Raw genomic sequence first — 24971 nt, 5'->3', positions numbered from 1 at the left:
CTAACCCCGTGAGAGATCCCGAAATACTCGACCAACGCCCAGCAGCGTCTGCGATCATCCTTGTGTGTAAAAGCCTCCGATGAAGCGCCTGTTGTGCACTCGCCCTCGAGCCAACCCAGAGACACGGAGGCCACTACGAGGCATCCATGGTCCTCCCGTTCATTTGGCCCCTGAGGCGGCATAACGAACCACTTCAAGCCTTGAAGCTCACAGGATGCAGCGACGGCGCAATTCTACCCCCGGGAACAAGTTTCTATTGAAAATAATGGACTTTTTCTAATGTGAGTGACGTAGCCGGGTGTTTAAAATGTTCTGTCACCCTCCTCCCCCAGGTTTGGACCTCCATTCCTCATGCGCGAGGACAGGAGCGTCTCCTGGGACCAGCTGCAGCAGAGTCTCCTCAGCAAGCTCTATTATCTGATGCTGAATGGATCCCAGGCTCAGGTAATAGTCTCCCACCCCCCCACCACCCCCCACCTCAAAAAAGCACATCATCCACTCTATTACGCCATCAACTCGAGTGCAGCAAATTAAAATAGCACCGCAGAGCAGCGATTTGTTTTAATCAATGTCATTACGCTTGGGTTCTGTGTTTGGATTAATTAGTTCTCATTGTCTGTGTGCAAATGTTTGGAGTTAAACTTCAAGCTGAACGACTGTAAAAAAGAGTTGTCCTGCTTAACTGTTGGAGTCCCGGAGGTTGAAGTTTAGGTCGGGCCATGGTGGACAGTGCTGTGATCTCCTTATGAGGAAGTACCTACTTCAGTTCTCCTCTCTATGAATATATGGTCCTCACACCTGGTTAATACAATTCCATTCTATTGTCTCGTAGTTCATTCTCCAGACACAGCAATTATTGAAAGAATTCTTTGATTGAAAGAAACGAGTGCACCTCGGGACACAATCCCAGCCTTTCATGAGAGCATAATGATGGTTTTAGGTTCAGAGCGTACATAAATTAAATTGTATGATTTGAAAATGTGTTCTACTTCTGCTACACGGCACTTCCTGCGAGTTTCAGTTAGTTTGTGCAGATTTAGGAACTTCCCATTGACCTTGCCGCCCATTTTCTTTATGTAACAACACCCTGACACAACCATCAGGGTCTTTGGGTTGTAGATTAAACTGAACATTTTTTTTCTGCCGATAAATAAAATACAACAACAACTGTGCCGTTTGTGTTCTCCCTTCCTGGAAGAAGTGTGCAGATACTTTGCTGACGTTACTTCTTCCTGGTGAGAGGCTCTGGCGCCACCCGCAGGTTTATTCAGCAAAATACAACTCACCTGTCGGAGTGGAAAAAAGCAAAAAGTTCAGATGTCCCGCTCGTCTTTCCCCGCTCTGATGTACAAAGAGGCGTTTGGCTGAATAAGACTGGCCGGCTGAGCGCCGTGTGGTCTGTGCCAAATGTCACACCTGGCGGAGAGGCTGTAAAACATAATGAACAGAGAAGCTCTTTTGCTTGCTTTGACGTGCGTTATGAGCCCACACCACTGCAGCTTGATGACGTTACGAGGTGAAACATTTCCGGAAGCGATTTTACAGGGTTTAGAAATCATCTCACATCTTTTACTGAATAATAAATCCATTCGAGTGCTGGAGATTTCTGTTATTTATGAGGAGTTATTGATCACCTGCTGAAGTTCTTTCAAAAACCTGGATTTAAATTTTATATTGATGATGAAATAACCTACAAAAGTTATTAACATGCATAGATTTTGCAAGACTCTAAAACTCTCGTGGTAACATTTGTCCTTACTGGTTTACCGGCACGTGTTTTCACATGGGATGCTTACCGCCGCTTGAAGGAACAGTGGGTTTGTATTGAGGGGATCTACTGGCAGAAATGGAGTATAAAATAAATGTTTCCTTTTCTGCATAATCAACCTTTAACATGACTACACACGGAGCGGGTCGTCTTCACAGAGTCCGCCGTGTTGCTTTGTTTTCTGCAGGAGCCCAGAACAGACAAACACAAGTCACGCTCCATGCCTCATCGTATCGATTTGCTACTTCCTGAGTTATAAAGAAACAACGCTTAACTATCCTGTAAACGAGCGCTGACAAATTAAATGGAAAAAATGTAAGATCTCTTTATTTCTAAAGCCTTTAAAAAACAATTGGCCTCCTTACTGCGTTCCCCGGACGCGTAAACAGTGCTGTTATCAGGGAACTAGTTTGTGACAGTCACGGCTGAAAAGAAATCCTGTTACCATAAACCGTGCTTGAGTCTACGCCCATTCCTATTTTCACATGGGCATGGGAGAAGAGCAGCTCTAGGAAATCAGTTACACTCAAAATTGTGGTGCATATTTCTACTTCCGGATAAGAAGGCTTTGCTTAATGGGATTTTCAGTCAAAAGACCCCTAGGTTTAGTTTTGATTTCCAGAACTGCTCAAAATCCTCACTGGTGATGACTGTCACTTAATGCAGATCATCTTGTCGAAGCTCTTAAATCCCCAATTAAGTTCTTTCAAATGCAAGGTTCACGATATTTCTTGTCGTGTACAGTTACCAACTTACTCTCTTCAATGAAATTCTTATATATTTGTATAATTTAATAACACACTAGAAGAGAAAAATACATGCATATGCATTAGACATTCGGCCAAAGCACAGCATGTGTTTATTGCAAATATTGCACGTGGAATTGGTGACATGGAGTGGCGGGGGCGGGGGGTGTTCTTGTGAGGGAGCTAATGGCCTGCGGGTAGCAACTGCTTGTAAGTCTCTCTTTTATGGATTTAAATGTTATGATTCCTCCTCCGCATTCTAGTCCATTAGAGAGACAGACCATCTGAAAAGAGAGGCTATTCCCCTTTCATTTGCTGCCTCAGTCTCCTAATAAGCCGCCGATGGGTTTCTCGTTATGCACGGCTGCAGTCGCCGCCCTCCGACATCGGGCCGCTCAGGAGGGACGCATTAGCAGCCTGATTCCAGGAACCGGGAGGCAGCCGGGCTGGTCGTGGGACACACAGATGATGTAACATGCACGTCCTGCAGCATTCAGCTCAGAATATGTGATGAACACACGGGGTGGAACAAAGACAATATGGCAGGCAGAATAGAGAGAGCAGCGGAGTACGTATGCGTGGGGTCGGACAAGGTCGGGAGATGAAATGACAGAAGAGGTTAGTGACGAAAATCAAACAGGGACGGACGGGATGTTACAAAATGACAGTTGTTTGTCCTCGACTGCACTGATTACCAATTGCCGAAGAAGTTGTTGCTCTAAAGTACTTATTCACTCCTACTTCCCGAAGGCTTTAAATGACACATTTTGCAATACTTTTTCTCCGTTCTACATTGAGCGCTTCCTGCGCCACCATAAAGTTGACAGAGATGGAAAATAAAAGGCAGCAGATGCTTTGCACTGTGACGCTCTACTTCAAGTTCAATATAGTTAATTTCATTATATAATTCAATCAGATTGTTACTGTCTTTCAATAAACATAGATCTCATTATGTGAATAACTATGCCAATATTGTTTTGAAAGTATATATTATATAAACTGACATACAGCAAATTAGTGCTGAATGGAAGATAACGCTGTCATTGATATAATAATTGAGCTCAGTGGCTGTTTACACTTCAAAACATGACGGGATTATAACATTTCAGTTGAATGTGGATAATAACACAGCTAGGATCGGGTTGAAGTGGCATTAACGAGGCATCGGAAATAATTACAGCTTATGAACACAAAAGCAACGGTTTCTCCCATAAGAACATTACAGGGACATTTCTCTTTATCCCTCTACGTTACAGAATGTGGGGGTGTTATTTCCAATGTGGTTGCGGTGTGGAAGCGCTGCGAACACGCCACACAGGTCACCTCCCACGGCAGCACACGCAGGGTGTTGACTTTACAGAACTTGGATTTCTTTCCAACTTGTTTTCAACTGTTGAATAAATTGGATTAAAATACTGTTCGGTGCAGCTGCTGTAGCTGCTTGCTAGCTTGCTTGTGGGTTTGCATTAGTCTATGATCAGTTTGCCATTTTCACTTCATGAAGAGTGTAAGAGATAATGTCATAGATATTTAGCTACGTGTAGACTGACATCCGCAGAAAGAAACACAGTAGTTTATGCATCAACCCCCTTTCCGTCATAGCAGCGAGGTCTCTGAAGTGGACCCTTACAATAGAGTCTGAACATAGATAAAGGAAAAATAAGCATTTGTTTACCTTGAATTTGAAATGGAGGAAACATTTTTCGTCCATTGTTAATCATTGACTCATAAGTTTATGTGTGTGTGTGTGTGTAGGAAGGGCGTTCTTATGTTGTTATGGATGTGTGTTTCTATCCCTGCAGAACGCCGGCGTGCTGTTCAAGATCCGAGTGGTGGGAGGATCAGCTGCCTACAGCTACCTGTCCCCACAGGACAGCAGGCCGCTGTCCCACCCGGCGGTCGACAGGTCGGACCATCCCACACGCACGCACACACGCGCACACACACACACACACACAAGTAAAACGCCTCTTTGTTCTCCACACACACAAACTCATACCTAAACAGTATGTAAATACAGAACACACTCTCTGCGGGGGCACCAACGCATTTATGAAGGCGTAGATTTCCATTCAGTAAAATGATTACTGCTGGGCGACTGTGGGCGAGTGCGCAAGAGGATCTTTTAATGAGGGTTGTCAGTGTGTCCTTGGGTGCCGTTCATGAATAAGTCCTTACGGGCAGAAAGCCCCGTGTATGTAGCGCCAGACGTCGGCGTATGAATGGTTTTACTGATGACATGTGGTGTTAAATGCTTTTACTAGAAAAGAGACACGTGGAAGAAGGGCCCATTTAATGTACACCACTTTGATAGAAGCGATGTACTCACACTTCATAATGATTTAATATGCATTTAAAAGCTATTTCAATGGCCGTGGCACATTGATGGATCGCTGGTACTCCAAGTACATTCACACGGTGTAGTAAACTAACAGACAAATAACCCTGGCAGCCTATTGGAAGCTTTTAAATGATCCAACGTCAGAACCGTTAGCTGACAGCCCCTCCCTTCAGGCGTTCCTGCAAAGCCACGCCCCCAAAACGACCACGGCGAACCTCACACAGGTTATTTGTTGCTAGCCTGTTTATGAGAGACTTTGGTGATTAACGATGAGCGCCGGGGCGGAATAAGCGGCGGTTAGCAGGTAGACGGGCATATTCGTTACCTGCGGGACAAGTGGGATGATTGGACGAGCTTACTGCAGCCCGGTGGCAGTATGTCAACTCCCAAAACTCAGAGATAATTACTGACCCTGCCTTTCAAACTGTAATGGAGACGCCTGCATAAACCTTCGTGCAGAACAGTTTTTTGTGCATTAGACCGAAAAGCAGCAATTTAACGAGTGTAGCGGCCCCTCGGATTGATTGATCAAGACGCAGAGAGTTTCAAACGGGTGTTGATTTATTTCGTTTCTCTCGACGAGCACCATAAGCACCATGACGTCGTGAACACCTTGAACACCGTGAAAACTACAGAAACAGAAGAAATACACAATGCTTCTGTGTAGTTTCAACAATTAACTTATACAAAATAATGTTTACACTCGATACAGGTCATTTGAAATACTAGCCAAAGTGAAATAAAATATGTTTAAAACGCTATGACAAATAAAACATGCATCCTTCATACCTCAATCCGCTCTCCAAGGGCGCTAATCAAAGGAATTTCCTCCACCTGCTAGCATCTCGGCACACCCTCATAATTAGGAGCTTTTTGAAATGACAGGTACCAACAATACAAAACAATGAAATAAATTACGATTTAAACTTTCTTTACATCATTCGAATGTATTTACAATACATAACTAATAAGTTTACAAGTTTTACCCTTGCTTCGACGATGCGTGACTTCCACGTTGCAAGTGATAAGTAGCAGGAAGTTAGCGTCACAAAAACATAAGAAGAAAAACGGCGCTTTTCAAAATAAAAGCAGAACGGACCTCGTTAACACATGAATAGAATATTGCGTAGGAGAACTGCAATTCAAATCAGACATTTACACTCCCACCAAATCCTAGTACAATGAATGAACAAATAAGCAAAGAATAAATGAATGGTGCTGGATTTCTCGACTCTAAGAAATGAACTGCCTGAAATTCAGAGGTATAACTATATAGCATCATAATTAACCAGTGCGTGCTGTGTTGTCAATTAAGTTTTTCCAATCAGTTCTCAAGGAGGAGCACCAATTTTTTGATTGGTCTCTCAATAATTGAGGGCTTGGAGGGAGGATCTTGTTTTTTATAGGGTTTCTTTTCCCCAACTTGCACTTTAACGCGACGAACTAAGCCATCACCACTTTGAATAGTTTCAATGACTCGTCCAAGTTGCCACTGATTTCTTGGGAGGTTGTCGTCTTTAATAATGACAATATCATTCACCTTTAGGTTGCGCTGAGGTGAGTGCCATTTCTGTCTCAAAGATATGTTCAGCAGATACTCCTTTTTCCAGCGGCTCCAAAACTGTTCGATGAGATACTGAACTCTTCTCCACCTCTTTGTCGCATACAGATCCTCCTTGACAAATACTCCAGGAGGAGGAAGAGCAACTTTAGATTTCATCATAATGAGGTGATTCGGTGTTATAGGCTCCGGTGCCTGTGGATCATTGATTCCATCTACTGTTAATGGGCGGCTGTTAACAATAGCCATGGCCTCATACAGCAGTGTTCTGAGGGAGGCATCATCCAGTCGACCTGGGCACTGTGCAAAGGTGGCATTCAGCACATTTCTGACAGTCCTGATCTGGCGTTCCCAGACGCCTCCTGCCTGACTGTCAGAGGGAGCATTGAAGACAAATTCGCACTGCTTCTCAGTCAGGAAAGTTTCCAGTAGTTTAGTGTCACATTGTTTAAGTGCTTCCTTGAGCTCATTTCTGGCACCAACAAAATTAGAGCCTTGGTCACAGTGCAGTTGCTGGACAGCTCCTCTCAGGCTGATGAAGCATCTCAATGAGTTGATGAATGAGTCTGTTGACAAATCTTCGAGCATTTCGATGTGAACAGCTCTAGAGTACAGACATGTGAAAATCAAGCCGTATCTTTTGTATTCTTTGCGGGCTTTCTTTACAATGAAAGGGCCAAAACAGTCCATGCCGCTGTATGTGAAAGGTGCCGAGGCTTCAACGCGTTCTTTGGGAAGTTCGGCCATTTGCTGTCTCTCTGTTGGCCGTCGCAATTTCCTGCAAAACACGCAAGTGTGTATCAGCTTAGCAACCAACTTGCTCCCACCAATTACCCAGAATCCATTGGCTCGAAGCTCCATTAAAGTCTGGCTTCGACCTTGATGGCATGTCTTAGCGTGGAAATGGGATACAATCAGCTTGGTGATGTGGCTGTTATTTGGTAGGATGACTGGATGCTTGATTTTGTGACCGAGTGATGACTGTTTCAATCTCCCACCAACACGGAGGAGTCCTTCAGACCAAATAGGATCGAGACGGAAAAGAGAGCTTGAGTTTGGAAGGTCTCTTTTACCTTGAAGCATCTTTATCTCATGAGGGAAGGCTTGCAGCTGTACGATCTTTATCACTTCGTCTGCAGCGTTCTCACGCTCCTTAACAGTCACATACTCACTGGGTTGTTTTGTTTTAACCCCAAGCCTCTTAATTCTTGCAACTACTTTAAGAATTGTTGTCCAAGAGGAAAACTGACTTAGACGTCCGAGGATGTCATTGTAGTTTTTGACTTCTGTTGCAAGCACCTGAATTGTCTTGACTTCCGGATCACCAACGAGTAATTCTGATGGAGCGCTGGGTGTTAGAAGTAATTTGCGCTCCCAGAGAAACTTTGGTCCTCGCAGCCAGTTTGTTGAATGAATGTCTGAAGCACGAAGACCTCGGGAGGCATGATCTGCCGGATTTTCTGCGGTGTCCACATAGTGCCACTGACTGGGATCACTGTTATCCCTTATCAGCTGAACACGGTTTGCGACAAATATGTGAAACCTACGGGCATCATTGTTAATGTACCCAAGCACAACTTGTGAATCTGTCCAGAAAAATTCTTCATCAATCCTGATGTCAAGTTCAGCTTTTAACATGACACTGACTTTTGCAGAAACCACAGCTGCAGTGAGTTCTAGCCTCGGGATGCTTGTGACGTTTGAGGGTGCAACCCTTGCTTTTGCCAACACAAGACTGCAATGGACTTCATCCATGTCATTTTTGTATCTGAGGTAAGAACATGCACCGTATCCTACGCAGCTGGCATCCGAAAAATGGTGCAACTCTACTCTAACAATGTTGTGGAAGTCATACGGGTGATAACATCTCGGAATTGAAACCTCTTTCAACTTGTGCAGACCATTTTTCCACTCCTCCCACCGTAGCATCATATCTTCTGGGAGCGGATCGTCCCACCCGATGCCTCGGTGACACAGCTCTTGAAGTATACGCTTTCCCGTTAGGCTGAATGGAGCGATGAATCCAAGTGGGTCATACAGAGAGGCAATGACCGAAAGGCAACTACGCCGGGTTGAAGGCTGATCTTTCAAGCTGCTATTAAAGCTGAAAGTGTCAGTTTTAATTGACCATTGAATGCCGAGTGCACGTTCTGACGGGGTTGGATCCAGTCCTAGAGGTTCGATGGTTGCTGCTCTTTCTGAGGGATTTAAGCAGGTGAGAGCTGCTTCCTCGTTTGAGTTGAATTTATGAAGGCGTAGGCCTCCTCTTTTGCACAACTCCTGTGACTCAGTGATAAGTTTCTTGGCTTCCTCGATCGATGGGACACTGACTAACCCGTCATCAACATAAAAGTTTTTCTCCACAAATGTTGATGCTAGCGGATAGGTGGCTTTGTGTTGCCGTGCCAGGTGTTTCAAACCAAAATTGGCACATCCTGGAGACGATGCAGCTCCGAAGAGGTGAACCGTCATCCTGTATTCCTGTGGTTCCTTCTCCAAATCTCCACCTTTCCACCAGAGGAATTTCAGATAATTCCTGGATTCAGGAGTGACGGAGAACTGATAAAACATTCTTTCGATGTCACAGATGATCGCTACGGCCTCCTTTCTGAAGCGGCAAAGAACTCCTACCAGTGGATTGATAAGATCAGGCCCAGTTAGAAGAGTGTCGTTTAGAGAAACGCCATGGAATTTGGCTGAACAGTCGAATACGACTCTCAGTTTGTCTGGTTTTCTGGGGTGATAGACGCCGTGATGCGGAAGGTACCACTCTGTCTCTCCCTCGGATGTTGTAGGGACAGGCTCTGCATCACCCTTGTTAATTGTTTCTTCCATGAATGTTTTGTATTGATCATGGTATTGTTTATTGGTCTTTAATTTCTTCTTAAGACACTGCAGGCGAACTGTTGCTAGCCTCTTGTTGTTTGGTAGGTTGGGTGGCGTGTTGCTCTTGAAAGGGAGTGGCATCTGATAATGTCCGTCCTTTTTCTGCGTGATGTTGTCACTGAGGAACTGTATGAAACGAACATCATTCTGAGACACATATTTATCTTCATAAGTTCTCTCAGTGAAGTCCGATTCTAGGGCCTTTAGAACATCTGTCGCCGATGGATTTGGCAGTTCTTTTACTGTGAGCCGATGCACAAAGCTCTGACTTCCTTGTCTATCTAGGTGGGGGTTTGATGTGCCTATGATACTCCATCCTAGTTCTGATCTCTGTGCAAACGGTTGATTTTTGTCCCCAATGATAACTTCAAGGGGAGCTAGCGCTGACGGACAGTCATATCCAATCAGGAGCCCTACATCACAGTCTTGAAGGGGTGGTAGCTTATCTGCTATATGTCTGAGATGCGGCCACCGTAATGCGGTTTCCTTCGTTGGGACGTAAGACTTGTCCACCGGGATAAAATCACGGCTGTAGGCTTGCTGTACTTGGATGTGGTTCTTGGAGTGCAGTCCTCGAACCTGTAGACCATGGACGTTCTTGCTCGATATGACTGTGTCAATAGCTGTCATAGTACTCAGTTTCAGTTGTACTTTTTGGGTATCTACATTCAATTTGTCAAGTACATCTTCTAAGACAAACGTTGAATCACTCTGTGTGTCCAGTATTGCGTACGTAAGCACTTCTCTGTGTGGTTCTTGTATTGAAGACACAAGGACTGGCACGATACTCGAGGTAGCAGAAGCATGGTGTGTTGATGCATGGGATACGACCTTATGCGTTTCCAAGCTGGCATGGTTTTCCGTGGAAGGAGAGCTATTCGTTGACGCTTCCACAGGTCTTTGTTTCCTGTCTTCGTGCAAGCAGGTTGGGTGACGACGGCTGCATATGTCGCATGTGTGCCGTCTCTTGCAGTCTTTGGTAATGTGACCCTTCCTCATGCACCCAAAGCAGAGCCGATTTTCACAGATGAATGCCCTTTTGTCTTCACCACTTTTCGCTGCGAATATGGGACACTTGGTGATGTTATGAGCTTCACGTTTACAGACGGAGCAAGGCGATTTAAGTTTACTGACGTGTGTATCTTGTTTCTCCTGAACGAAACTCTTTGTTTGCGTATTTGTGTTGAGAGCCTTGGCTCGCTTTGGTGATCTTTCATCTGTGGCTTTGAAATTTATCAACCATGGAGAAGCAATAGGGTTGCAGGCTATCCGTGCCTCTTTGCTCAGGAACTTTGTAAAGCATGCAAGATCTGGATAGTTTCCAGATGTGTCAAGTTCATCTACAACAATTCGACTCCACTTGCGCACGATCCAGTCTGGTAGTTTTTTAAGCAACTTGTGGTTTTCCTCACAATCGTTGAGGATAGCTAGTCCTTTGACGTGTGGGATCGCCTCAGTGCAGCCTTGGAGGAAGTCAGCGAACTGTTGTAGGGCTTGTGGGTCGTTTGTGCTGATCTTTGGCCACCTCATGAGCTTATCTCGGAAAGCCTTCTGTATGGTGAACGGGTTCCCATATCTGTCTTGTAAGACTCTCCATGCTCCGCTGTACGCGCTCTCTGAATCTCTATAAAAGAAACCTTCTACAGCTTTGCGCGCCTCTCCAACAAGATAATTTTTTAGATAAAACATCTTCTCACTTTGTGGGAGGGGTTTTCTGTCAATAAGAGCTGTGAATTGCATCTTCCAATCGGTAAACTGTAAAGGGTCGCCACTGAACTTAGTTGGTTCAGGGACCGGCAAGCGATTCATGCTTAATGAGCTGGCGATTGCTTGGGCCAGACTGACAGACTCCAGGGTCATCGTCTCAGCTTGATGAGGTTGAAATGATGCAGCATCCGGATTTAATCGAGGTTCATTTTGCATTCTGTCATTAATCTCATCATGGTTCTCAAAACCTTCCAAATCGTCATATGCTCTCAGACGAGCTGCTGCTACAGCAACGTCCTTTTCTGCCTGTAACTGTTGCAATTTGGCTCTCTCTTGTTCCAACTGTTGTTGTATTTCGACCTCCTTTTGTTTCATTTCTGCCAACATTTTTGCTTCTTTAAGTTTCCATTCACCCTCTAACTTGTGAAGATGTGCTTGCTGCGCTTGGATTTCTTTCATGGCCTTCGATTGTTCCAGTTTAGCCGCAAGCTCTGCTTGTGCATCTACTCTACTGCTGTGGGTACTAACTGAGCTGCAGCGGTTGTTCGATCTCTCCGATGACTTTGCTGAGCTTACCGTTTCAGTTTGGGTGTGACCAAAGACAGACCCATATTCATCTTTGTTTAATGTTTCTCTCACCCTTTCCTTCTCAAGTTGGTCATTATAATCTTGATTAATAGTCTCTAGACGGTCGCTTATGAGGTCACAAATGTCTTTTGTTAGTGTAACACAAGCATCCATTTTCTTTACAATCTCTGGTGTGGTATTACTGTTACGTAGAATGGGTTCATACTGCTGGCTTACGTCATCATGCTTTGCTTGAATGCCTTGCTGTAATTCGTTAAGGTCTTCCAATGAACAGAGAGTTTTTAACTTTGTTCTGGTCTCCCTTGCTACCAGCCTCCAAGAGTCATAGGTCTTGTTAAATGCTTTCTCACGTTTTCTTGTCTCTTGGTCATGAATCTCTTGGCCTTTCTCTGTTAGCTTTCTTTCACGTGAGCTGGACCTGCATGGTGTGTCTTTAAGTGACATCTTGTTTGTGCTGCTGCTGCTTTACTTCGAGTGTAGCCTTTGATTGTGTTATGCCTGAATTTACACTTGTAAGCTGTAGTTATCCTTTACCACAGAGTAATATTTATGCCAGGCATTAACAGATTATGTACATCCAAAGGGTTTTTAGCATGAACAGTAACAACAAGATTTTTTCTTCAACTCTTTCTTAAATAGACATGACACAAGCACATGGGTCAGTTTCTTGAAATAGTCACCATTTTTGAAGCGTTAGGCACAGAATCTTAGCTTGCAAGTTATTTTTGACCTTATAATACCATGTTATTATTTAAGTCGCTTCAGTTATGCTGTAAGCTTGCACTTGTGGAAATAGTTATTTTTCAGTCCTTTTGCTTGTTAGCATCCAGTGTCTTCTTTTGCATCTCTAGTTGTACCTTAAGCATGTTGTCCATTTTACGTCTTGTCCAGGTGCAGGAGTTGGAAGCGAAGTAAACTGGCTGGTAGTTGGACATCGGATGTGATGGCGTCAGATTCTCATCATGGATGGCAGGGCTGGTGCAGCGTTGAGTTTTCACTGTAGCGGCCCCTCGGATTGATTGATCAAGACGCAGAGAGTTTCAAACGGGTGTTGATTTATTTCGTTTCTCTCGACGAGCACCATAAGCACCATGACGTCGTGAACACCTTGAACACCGTGAAAACTACAGAAACAGAAGAAATACACAATGCTTCTGTGTAGTTTCAACAATTAACTTATACAAAATAATGTTTACACTCGATACAGGTCATTTGAAATACTAGCCAAAGTGAAATAAAATATGTTTAAAACGCTATGACAAATAAAACATGCATCCTTCATACCTCAATCCGCTCTCCAAGGGCGCTAATCAAAGGAATTTCCTCCACCTGCTAGCATCTCGGCACACCCTCATAATTAGGAGCTTTTTGAAATGACAGGTACCAACAATACAAAACAATGAAATAAATTACGATTTAAACTTTCTTTACATCATTCGAATGTATTTACAATACATAACTAATAAGTTTACAAGTTTTACCCTTGCTTCGACGATGCGTGACTTCCACGTTGCAAGTGATAAGTAGCAGGAAGTTAGCGTCACAAAAACATAAGAAGAAAAACGGCGCTTTTCAAAATAAAAGCAGAACGGACCTCGTTAACACATGAATAGAATATTGCGTAGGAGAACTGCAATTCAAATCAGACATTTACAACGAGCAAATGGCCCCTTAAGAGGATTACGGGGAACTGAGCGTTATAATCGGTTGCCTTTCCTTCCCGCATTATGAGGAGCCGACAGCTGAGGGGATTGGTCCACGTGCCGATAAGTAAAGGACTAAAGGACTTTTATTTCTGAGGTGCGGGTGAAGCCAACACATAAAGTGTAAAGATGGCCTCTGGGTTATTGTTATTGTTACTATCCAGATTCTCCAGCTACTTATTATTGTTCCATTTGTGCAGAACACGAGTGCATTCATTTTAGTAGTCAAAGGATGTGGTACCTCAGAGCGCCGTGTTGCATAATGGGGTCCTGTGACCTCCCTCGAATGTCTCGATAGCGCTCGGTTTGTACTCGGATTTCCCAGTAAACAAGAAAACAACGCAAGTTCTATTTCAGGGAGAAACATTCCATATGCATTCATGCTAGAAATCTCCATCAAGCATACAGATGCTTTGCAAAAATTAATTGAATTCTAAAAAGGCAAAACATGTCCTCCCTCGTCTTATCTAAACCTCGAGACACCCGGAAGCTCTCAAAGTAGCAAAACCGTGACAAGGAACAAATCACACACTTCACGTCTACTATTTTTCACACCACAACGGCTCAAAATCAGACTTTGCTTATTAACCTGTACAGGACGGCCCTAATTATTATCCCTGGTGCAGTTCTGCGTGTGTGTGTGTGTGTGTGTGTTGTTGTCTCCAGAGCAGTTCTGTCATTTGTCGTAGAGCACAGAGGTTTCAGCCTCAGTTGCCCAATCGATTTTGACCTCTCTCGCTTAATGATTAATATCTGTTCTTCAATGAAATACGGATATACTTTGTCTCTCAGCTGATGGATTACCAATGACGTTGTTCGTTTGTGAAGGTTTTGGTTGTCACAGTGGGATTCCATTGTACTTGTTCTCGAACGTGTGAAGTTTTCCGTTCACCATTTGCCTTGAACTCAGCAAATGTTCATACGATTGAATTAGAACCGGTCTCTTGTTGTATTGCAGAGCTCTGAAGTTCTGCGGCCCCGGGGGACCTGCTCACGTAAAGATTGTCATTGAGTGGAACAATAAGACCAAAGAGTGGTAAGCGTTCAGCTTCTAACGGGCTGTAATCAAATGTAAGAAACAGACATTTGCACAGTGATTTCTCACCATAAGTTTAAGCTTTAACGCACTAATATTTCTATAATATATTTTCTATTCTATTCTTATGATCACCAAGACAAATTCCTTTATGTGTAACATACGTGGCAATAAATGACCTCTGATTCTGAAAAAAAGACACCATACAATCAAACGATGGCAGCTGTAACGAGAGGAATAAACTGTGTGTGTGTGTGTGTGTGTGTGTGTGTGTGCTCCAGTCTCTTTGGCAGCATTCAGGAGGAGGTGATCAAGGACGCGGAGAGCGTGAGGAACCAGCAGCAGCAGCACTTGCAGCAGCACAGCTGTACGTTGGACGAGTGCTTTCAGCTGTATACCAAAGAAGAGCAGGTGAGACGGAGGACGGCACAACTCTAGGAAACAAACGGTGGCGTTCGTAAATAGTCAAATCTTATCGGGCCTTTTGTTGCTAAAAGTCCATCACAAACCTTCTTTTGGTTGTTGTTGTTTTTCGCTACTTTTAGCTTTGTTCATAACACAGTTTGAGTTGAATTGGTACACCGGTTGATATGAAATCAACATTTTTATTTCTTGGATAAGAGTAGGACAGTACCTCTAAATGTGCGACCAAAGAGTAGCATAGAGCGTTTTTTGTTGCTCCAGAAGAAGCTTTAAGAATCAGATAAGTCAATGTAAGTTTGGGCGTAAAAGTAGAAGCTTGCAATTGAAAAGAATCGCGATCGTTACCTTACAGCTAAAAGCCACATTGGTCACCTGAATCTTCCGAAGTTGCTGTGCTCGTTTCAATGTTCATCCATTCATTCAACCACCCATTCATTCAACATCCATTCATTCATCCACCCATCCATCCATTCAACCATCCATCCATTAATCCATCCACCCATCCATCCACCCATTCATCCATTCATTCAACCATCCATCCACCTATTCATCCATCAATCCACCTATCCATCCATCCATTCATTCAACATACATTCATTCATCCACCCATCCATTCATTCAACCATCCATCTATCCATCCATTAATCCATCCATCCATCCACCTATCCATCCATTCATTCAACCATCCATCCATCCAGCCATTCATTCAACCATCCATTCGTCCATACATTCATTCATCCACCCATCCATTCATTCAACCATCCATCTATCCATCCATTAATCCATCCACTCATCCATCCACCCATCCATCCATCCATTCAACCATCCATTCATGCATCATTTCATCCATCCATTCATCCATCCATCCATCCATCCATCGCTTATCTTGCTTGGCAGGGGTGGGCTTGCAGGGGGATTAGCAGGTATCCCAGAGGTTGGACCCCGAAGCGTTCTTAGGTCACTTAATATATTGATATTATATTATTAGTATGTTATGTACACATTTGTTAAATGCCTTGTCGTAATGTAAAGTCTTAAAAGTGATGTTCCCTCGAAATATTTCACATGTTTTCAAGGAAATTTAAGTTTTGTAGGTTTTTCATGAACTCAAGTGTGTATCACAATACCTCAATATGTGATGCCATCACAACACAATTCCACTAAAAGATGGTCAGATTCTGCCACTTGTCGTTGTGCGGCGGCCGGGAAACGCTTCAAATTAAAGTGGCGCTGGTCTCAATTCTGCGGCAGTTAGCTGAGCGTCAACCAATTACATCCTTCTCTTTCATGCTTTCCTGTTCCATCGGAAAGAGAAAGGTGTTGGTGATGAAAAAGGGCCTAAAAAGAAGGATCCAGCTGTTTCAACATCAGTTACTGTTGGCACTTCACATAACACCTTCCTGCCATCGATTTCCGTAAGTCAGAGGAACTGTGAGGGAGACTCGAGTGAGAGCAAACAGATCAACAATCCAAGCATTTGGGACGTCCGTTCGTAGCGCTGGTCTTTCTCTCGCGCGCGCGTGCACGCCCTTTGACACGCGTGTAATAACAGGCCCTTCGGGGACACTCGTCTCCCTTGTCAGAATCACAGCAGAGCGAGTATTTATTTCAGCGATCGATGTGGCAGAATTGAGGAAAGCGGCTTCTCGGGAGCTGACGGATGGAGCCGATAAGGCCCACGCATCACGTGCTGTTGAATGACTCAGCAGTGTGAAGCGAGGGAATCCAATTTCCTGACATCATAAAATAACACTTTATAAAAGAGAGGCAAAGGAGTTCAAAAGGGGGGCGATGAGTCCACGGAGCCATGTTTGCAACTATAGCAACAACAGAAAAGGTAAAGGCCAGATTTTGCGAAAACAAAAGGGCTTCGCTCTCGACCGGAATGGTTAGTCATTGAGAACCTTTTGCACTTTATCCTCAGTAGAGTCCTCACTTGGCACAATAGAGTAAGATAGAGAGCAAGAATCCCTAATTGCATCCTGAACATCGCTTAACATGTTTATGCATTATAGTACACTAAGAAATGTCTTTAACCGTGAAACGGGTCCTTTGGGCTGATTCCAGCTCGCCCCGGATGACGCCTGGAGGTGTCCGCACTGCAAGCAGCTTCAGCAGGGCATGGTGAAGATGAGCCTGTGGACCCTCCCCGACATACTCATCCTCCACCTCAAGCGCTTCCGACAGGTACGTGCGCCGCAGAGAGGTCGCCTGTGAACGCGCCTTGAATCATTTGCCTCCTAAAGCGCCACAAGTCTGTATTTTTCAACTGACAGTTGATCAAACGACTAGTTTATGTGGCACAAACGTATTCTGTTCCCCAGAAAAAAACAATAAAGCAGCTCCAAGAGAAGTGAAACTTTTTATATAGCGTCCTGCAATTTCTGCTGTTTCGTGTTTTGTTGTTTTCTTTCCTTTCTGTGGAGTTAAATTAACGTAATTTCAACAACTGTCGATTTAATGGCAGCCATGTTGATGAAAAGGGCTCTCTTAGTAATTGCGCCAATTATTCTGCAGACAACAAGGATTTGGGCTCTCACATGGGATATAAGTACTTATAAGGATATAATTGAGGGGTATGATAAGTGCTAAGCCAGAAATGCATCGTGGACTGAAAAGCAATACTTTACTCGTCTGGAAGTCAGTCGCACTCATTGATTTTTGATTTCGGCTCAAAAAACAAAGAACAGCCGGTCCTGCAGCACGTTTTTTAAACCAAATGGCAAATCCCCAACCATCAACATGACCTCTGCTCTTTCCTCCTATTATTGAAATGGGAAACAACTCTTGAGGTGTAATAACCACCCATTTTACTGACATGTGACCCCCCCTTGCCCCCTCTCCCCGTTCCCATATCGGAGGCCGAGAAGCACATTGTACACAGGCTGGGATTGTTGGTGTCTTTTAGCAAAACGCATCAGTGGTTGAACGGGGATTCAATGAAGTAGCATCCTTACTATTCAGTCGTTGAAGGATCGTTCCCCGCACCGCCCCGTGTTTTCTCACGGATAGGTTCGCTAATTCTAAGCAGGTGTTGTAAGTCATTAGACATTTTGACATTAAGCTAAGACTGCTTCAGTCTCAGGGTCCCTGCAGTGTGCTGCCATGAATCACTGGGACACTTCATTAGAACGGAGCCTCCGTAAAAGCTTTTCCCTTAAAAACCAACTCCCATTCATGAGCATAGACAATAGTAGCCTTGTAGCCTGCAAAGGCGACGTCACTCACCCTCCCTTTCTCTGGGCCAACGCGGTGGCATTCCCCGGGGACTCGTTAGTGTTCTCACTCTGCCGAGCATCTCATCCAATAAGTCAACTTTGATCCAGCAGGAAGAGTTTTATGTGCTGCTGCTGTTAATGTTATTATCTATATGTGTGTGTGAGATTAAATTGAATCACTATTGATTCTCGGTTCATTTGTACAGTGCACCTTTTCAAGGCCATATTTGTGTTTATTTTCATGGTCGTTGTGCTTCACGAGTAGTACTTGAGTGTGTCTTCATCACAATACCATCATATATGGTGCTCATGCTTGTTATAGTAGTTCAATCCTATAGTTGTGAGTGACGAACTTCCTTAGACTCCCACAGAGTACGTTCCCATCTGCTCGACCTGCACACAGTACCAGTCCAGAGTTTGGACACACTTTCCCATTGAATTGAATGAGAAACCATCGTTCACTTATCATCTGTTCACTTTTGCAGCTGAGGCCGAGCTATACGTCTACCTCTGCCCCGTTCACACCCCTCTGCCTTTTTTGGCAAACAAAGGGCAGCGTGTTTAGTCCTGAGTTCAGTCTGAGGGGTTTCCCTCCTCGGACCGGAGGGATTTTTCTCAGCCGCTGCATTAAAAATGCAGTCAGTCATTCAGGACCGTCTCTGCGGGGGATTTCTCCAGATGCCACCCGCACAACACTCCTCTCAAAGGTTGAGGGGTTATGCAGTGTCTGCCATTACAACCAGAAGCCATCCCCGAGAGGGGAAAGCAGCTTCAATAGTGAACAAGCTGGTGTTTGTTGATGGCTGCCGAATGAGTTCGTTTCTGTTCCATCCGCTCCTTGTAGATGTTCACATGCAATGTGTGTTATCTCTCGTACCCTGTGTGTGAATAAAACGTGTTCTTAAACAGGTAGGTGAGCGGAGGAACAAGCTGTCCACCTTGGTGCGCTTCCCCCTGACTGGTTTGGACATGGCCCCCCACGTGGTGAAGAGGAGTCAGAGCATGAGGAACCTCAGCTCAGGGGCCTGGCCTCCCCCATGTAAGCTCCCGTCGGGGCATCACCCCCAAGCCGCCAGCGCCGTCCTTCCCCACGACTACCTGTACGACCTCTACGCCGTGTGTAACCACCACGGAGGAATGCACGGGGGACATTACACTGGTATGGAATTGGCGGACTGCACTTATAAGACGTTCAGGTTTATTTGTTTTGTTTAATATGATTGACATTCATCATTGAGCTGGCTGCTTCAGGCTACAGCTTCCTATTGATAAAAGGACGTTACGTTGCTATTTTTGATGTCAGGCAACTTTTGCTCTTGTTTTATATTCAACATTCTTTTGAATCAGCAGCCAAATTCAACCCTTGTTAAGGCCCGTTCTTCATACATGTAGCGTCCCTCGTAGGAGTCCTTCATCTGGAGTTAATGGACACCCTGCTGAACATCTGACTCAACTACCTAATAAAAGGCCCTCTGAATACAACTCCATTGGACTCTTAAGACATTAGTTCTAGGACCTCTGGCCCTTTCCAAATCCCACAACGGCCGTACTTGCAAGAAGGGTCAGTCTTCACGCGTGTGATGGATTGGAAGTAATTACCTGCAGCACCCATTCAGGCGCTAAAAATGTGTGTTAAAGATTTACGGACGACACTCGGAGCCCTAATGAGTCTAACTACTCACTAGTCACTGGCTTTCTAAGTTCAAGGAACAGCCATGCAGGACGACAGGTCAACCTTTGATATTATGGTATACACACATCTAAGAATTTAGCAGGAGACGAATGCGGGAAGAATGAAAATGTGATGCTAATGAACTATTAGATAACGCTAATGATTAATGAACCATTAGTTAGAGAAACCAGCGATGAACAACTTTTAAACATAAATGAGTCCTCCCCAAATAACTCTGAATAAAATACTTGATCTGATAATGATGAGTGACTAGATAACCAAATAGGAGATGCTAATGAATCATTATGTAGGAATTAGCTCACATTGGCAGATCAAAACCAGTAGTGGTCTCTTTTAAACCCTGAGCATCATAACGTTTGGTCATTATGTAAAATATGCTTCAAAAGCCTGCTGCAACGGCTTGATGGGTTCAGGGGTGAGCATTGCACAAAGGTACATTAGAATGTTATCGTTCAAATATAATCTGTAAAATGTCCTCTTTGGTGAGAAATTAGAAACAGATTATGCCAGGTTAATTATAAATTTGCAACAATGGTACAGTTCCTCATTTTTTGCCAAGGCAACTTAATACATTATTGAGAAGAATTACTAGTGACGTGCCAATATAAAGAAAAAAAGACTTTTCTTTTTCTTTTTTTCATTTCTTTTTCCAGTATTACAGCTTCAGCTATGAGGAGACACTTCCTGGTATGTAGGTAACAAATCGAAGTCGCTGGCGAGGTGTGTAATAGGCGGGGATGGTTTATGATGAACCACAGGTCACCGCTTGCTTTCTCCGGGTCTTTTATGGCGCGGTTGAAATCGCACCTCGTAGATTTGTCGTGGGTTTGTTCTCTGTGTGTCGTCTGTCTGCATCGGTTTAATGTGGTACTATGTATCTAAAATCTCTCCATAAAACGTTTGGACCACTTTCTTTGCACGGTTTTACATAAAACACGTTGAGTTTACTTGTGTATGATGTGTTGCACAATGTAAAGTCACCCAAGGCTGGCACTGAACAAGTCCCCTTTCTGACCAATAGCGTTTATACCGATGTCATTTGCTAATGCAGCTTACTGTCGGAACTCCGTGGACGGACAGTGGTACAGCTACGACGACAGCAGCGTGGACTTGGTGCCCGAGGAGGAAGTGTGCACCCGAGGAGCCTACATCCTTTTCTACCAGAGGCGCAACACCATTCCTCCGTGGTCGGCCAGTTGCTCCGTCAGAGGTATGATATGAACTTGTGTCCACAGTGAACCGCGCTGCTCGTATATTCCGTGAGGAGAGAGCTGTGTGAAAGATTCTGATTAAAACTGTCTAATAAATCAGACGATTTCACCATTTCTTACAGGCGTATTAGAGCCTTTTTCCTTGTTCTCTGCTGGATGATTATGTGCAGATGATTAAGTGCAGGGTTTGGACGTAGCAGATGCTTTAAATGTCATGCCACTCTGAACCTCGCAACCATATCTTTTTGATGTGAAATAAGGGTTCAAGGTTTTGCTTCTCTGCTAAATTGTTTTGTAAAATAATAAGTGAACTGTTTGTCATCATTTAAATTTGTGGGTGAATAGTATATTATTTTACAAGGCAAATATTTCCAGAAGAGTGAATTATTCAGGATAAAAAAATAGTAAAAGAATTATTTAGCTTAGTATGTCCCAAAGTTTTTTGGTCATAGTTAAAAATAATAATATACATAATTGTCCAAAATGGTCAATAGTTGAATAGCTTTAAGTCAAAAACCTTTTTCTTGAATTCATTTTTTATTTTTGTGATGCCTCCACCCGATATCTCCTCAGATCCCTTATTTAGTGCTGTTCGGCTCTGCATGCATTTGTGACTGTCTGTGGCTGATTGCAGGCTACACGCCTCCTATGACATACTGCATATTATAGGCCATTTATGACGGCAAATCACTGTCAAAATTTGAGAGTGCAAATCAGGTTGATGCGAGCATAAATCAAACATCAAACATCGAACGTGAACTTGCTTGCTCGCAAGGTTAAGCTCGCGCTCGAAGGTGTTTTCTGTGCGCTCGCTGTTGTTCTTTTTGACAGTAAGGGGGTAATTGGTTACAAACCCCGTCTTTGGATTGGCTGGAGTTATGCATCCACAGGACTATAGAAGCACATCTGCCTCACTTTTTGTATCAAGGTAAACGCAAGGTTGTTATTCCCTTTGGATCGCTCTAATGTTTGGAGCAATTCTGCTAATGGCCTTCTCAGCCTTTCTCAAGAGCAGTCAATATAAAACCAAGTGTCCTTACTTAAATCCGCAGCATGATCTCAATTTCCCAGATTTAACCTTAAAAGAAGAAACACTATCCCTGGTGAGCATGCCTACGGTTGCGAACCACTTCAGAACGTAGTATAATCACCTCACGGTGGAGGAGCTCAACTGTATTGTGCCTTTTATTTCACCGTTTCAAACACAAATTGTCTGAGTGAAATGTTTTCATGTCTCACAGATTATTCGGTCTAAAGTAAACTTCCCTCATTAAAATAAAACAAGTTGCATGAAAGATATCAAATATCTTGTTTTCCATTTCTTCTTTCACGGTAAAGACCTATTTATTTATTCCATGCCAAAGTAGTAGATGCGGACTGAGCACGTCGGAGAGGCGTCAACGCAAAGGCATCAGCAGTCAACCACGTCCGTCTCTGCGTTCTAAAGGCTCGCTGTGAACAGTCAGTGCCCTCTTTTCCATGACTCATTCTGAATTCGTAACTACTTACTGGGGAGTTTTGTGAAAGATGCAGACACTCTTGGAATCCATAATCAGAGATTGACATGAAGAGTTTTTCCTTTGGACCAGCAGCCCAAATGTTTTGCTCACCCGACAGTGGGTTTACTTTTTAGAAAAAAAATATAAACCGCAATTGGATTATAATTTATGTATGCGCATGGCTAAATTATGATGCAAACTCCGAACTCATTTCTGAACCAATTATGGCCCTTATTTTTTTCTTTAAAAAGTAAATCCTGCTGTTGGGCGGGCCACATAAATCCTGCCTATGTGAGGTCCTGCTTATAGAAGACAAATGTCTTTTGGATCTAGAATCTCATCATTGAAGCGGAAGCAGAAAAATAAATGTCTCCATCCTCCGCATAGTTATGCAGCAGAGAAGACAACCGAGGAGGTTAGCAGAAGCTCACTAGTAGCATTCGATCTTCAACATGTTATGCAATTATTTGCCAATATTGTGGCTTTCTAGAGTCTCGAATGTCTCAAGATGACATTTCAGAGGTGTAACCTTAGCCCACCACGCCGAGGGATTCGTGTTTGACTCCATCGTGACGTCAGCCCTAAAAGGTCCGTACGCGTCTGCTCCACAGGGCACGTACAATATTGAAAGCAGCTACTGTAAAAATGTAAAAATGAAACAGAAGGTTCTTAGTCATTTGTCTTCTGTATCAACAAAAAAGAATGCATTCAACCAGCGGATAAAAAGGCAGACGGGGAATAACCAAGGACACAGTTTATCCGGTATGAAGTGGGCTTTTCCTTCCACTATACAGTACATGTCAGAAATAATGTTTCACTGCTGTTTGACATTGCACACATTTCTTTTGACACAATGTACTTTCCATTGTTCCGTCTGTCCACTTTAAAACACATTTACAGTATCCCTGATGTGAAGTGTACTGATGCTTTAAATAATGTGGATTAGACTTTCAGATGAATGCACCATTTTGATGGCTATTTAATAAACAAATTTATTTCCTACAGCAAAAACTTTAATGGAAAAGGGTCTGAAATACTATTTATTTTGTGCTACAGAGCCACGTCCACGGATACACAATAAATTGCTTTAAGATTAGATCAACCATTTTTAATTTGTATAAGTAGCGAAGCTAAAAGCGACTCACATTTTCGTAATGATATTACCGAAGAAATACACTTTTCCGAATTCTTTCTCAAGATAAGGCTGTTGCTTACTATGTGCAAGTACTGTGCTAACCATGTGACTGAAGTCATTTGTGTTGTGCTCATTTCAGTGGTCAGGTATTGTGTTCACCATTCATTTCCTCCTCTATTACAACCATACTTCTGAGGAAGTGATTCCCAGACATAAATAATTGACAATAAGACATGCAACGGCGAGCCTCCAATGCTCTAAAGTCTTGAGGGGATCTTCCACCATCTGACTCTCCCTACTTGCATTGTTAGTGTTTTTTGTAGGTGAAACAGCGCGCTTTACGCCGTCTCTCGCTTTTTTCACATCAGTTTGGGTGACTTGTGTGAATCGTGCTGATCCGAAGACTTTTTTTAAGGGGGAGGTGGGGGGGGGAGGGGGTCTGATTATAATTGCATCAACAGCTGACCAACAATAATGCAGGACTCTCAAGTGTCACGCATTGAGCCTCGGCCGTAGTCCGTATCAAGTATATGCATATTTGGCCCGGAGCCAGGGCTTCAATTACCTTTCTCTTGAAAAAAAACCCTGAAGAAAATAACGTTGTTGGTGCCGTTATTCACAGTTTGCACATGCGATGTACCTTCTGTGTCCTGTGTGATTATATTTGTTTCTGTAATCGTGATGGGAGACCACCAGATGCAAGAAGAATAGGGGCTAAAAAGGCCTCTTCTTTTTGCAGTTCCAGGTCCATTTCCCTAAATAAGGTATACACAAGCTTGTTTTAACACTGGTTTCCAGAAAATAAAATTTTCTCTAACGAGCTCTTGAAACTCTTGCTTCTCTTAAAATAGGCGGTTGCTAATATCTGGGTAAATGTGTCCAAAAACCGTTGTTCGGTTGACTAGATCTTTCCTTTATAACATTATGATAATATATGAAGGCAGCTCTGACACGGCGCTATGCAAGACAACTCCTCATTTAACCCAACCCCAAATGGAAAGTAAGGATCCCCCCGTCTCCTTCCACTACAACTGTTAACCTTTTCACAAACAGCAAGCTTTAGTTTGATATAAGATACTCTGGCATGCTGTCATCTTTTAGTTAATAACAAAAGTGGAATTCTCCAGGGGCTGAAAAAATAAAGCCATTGCTAAAGTGCAGAAATGTCTACTTTGTATTCCTCCTCTCGTCGCACAGGATCCACCAGTTCGTCGATGTCCGACCACTGGCTCATCCGGCTGACGGGGGACAGCAAGCGAGGCAGTCTGGTCTCTCGATTCTCCACCACCTGCCCATCGTCCTTACCTGACTCGCCTGAGTCTCCGGTCTTCCTTGAAAACGGTTCCAAAGAGGAAAGAGGTGAGTGTCAGTGAACGCCCTGATAGCTTTGGAGTCTTGTTCGTTGCTTCTTTACAGATGAATGCTGTGCAAATATGTCACATTTCTACGTGTCTTA

The 24971-nt window shown here is 43.6% G+C and overlaps 1 protein-coding gene and 2 long non-coding RNA genes across 3 annotated transcripts in view; 1 reads left to right on the top strand and 2 right to left on the bottom strand.

The window, feature by feature from the left end:
• Positions 1 to 24971, top strand: part of usp43a (ubiquitin specific peptidase 43a) — a 76796-nt gene that overhangs the window by 46101 nt on the left and 5724 nt on the right. The window contains exons 8-15 of the mRNA XM_040187101.2: positions 333 to 444; positions 4317 to 4420; positions 14259 to 14336; positions 14618 to 14747; positions 16827 to 16946; positions 18887 to 19136; positions 20722 to 20880; positions 24713 to 24874. Coding sequence (XP_040043035.2) covers positions 333 to 444; positions 4317 to 4420; positions 14259 to 14336; positions 14618 to 14747; positions 16827 to 16946; positions 18887 to 19136; positions 20722 to 20880; positions 24713 to 24874 — 1115 coding nt within the window. The remainder of the gene's footprint in view (positions 1 to 332; positions 445 to 4316; positions 4421 to 14258; positions 14337 to 14617; positions 14748 to 16826; positions 16947 to 18886; positions 19137 to 20721; positions 20881 to 24712; positions 24875 to 24971) is intronic.
• Positions 5398 to 5959, bottom strand: LOC144383244 (uncharacterized). Its single transcript, XR_013450611.1, has 3 exons — positions 5842 to 5959; positions 5645 to 5724; positions 5398 to 5484 (listed from the first exon to the last, which is right to left on the bottom strand). It is a non-coding gene; the product is annotated as an uncharacterized LOC144383244 (long non-coding RNA).
• LOC144383243 (uncharacterized) lies at positions 12633 to 13196 on the bottom strand. Its single transcript, XR_013450610.1, has 3 exons — positions 13079 to 13196; positions 12882 to 12961; positions 12633 to 12721 (listed from the first exon to the last, which is right to left on the bottom strand). It is a non-coding gene; the product is annotated as an uncharacterized LOC144383243 (long non-coding RNA).

This window comes from Gasterosteus aculeatus, chromosome 9 (genome assembly GCF_964276395.1).
Source record: "Gasterosteus aculeatus chromosome 9, fGasAcu3.hap1.1, whole genome shotgun sequence".
NCBI lineage: Eukaryota > Metazoa > Chordata > Actinopteri > Perciformes > Gasterosteidae > Gasterosteus > Gasterosteus aculeatus.
Note: the sequence above shows the minus strand (reverse complement) of the source record. Positions and strands in the feature narration are given on the sequence as shown.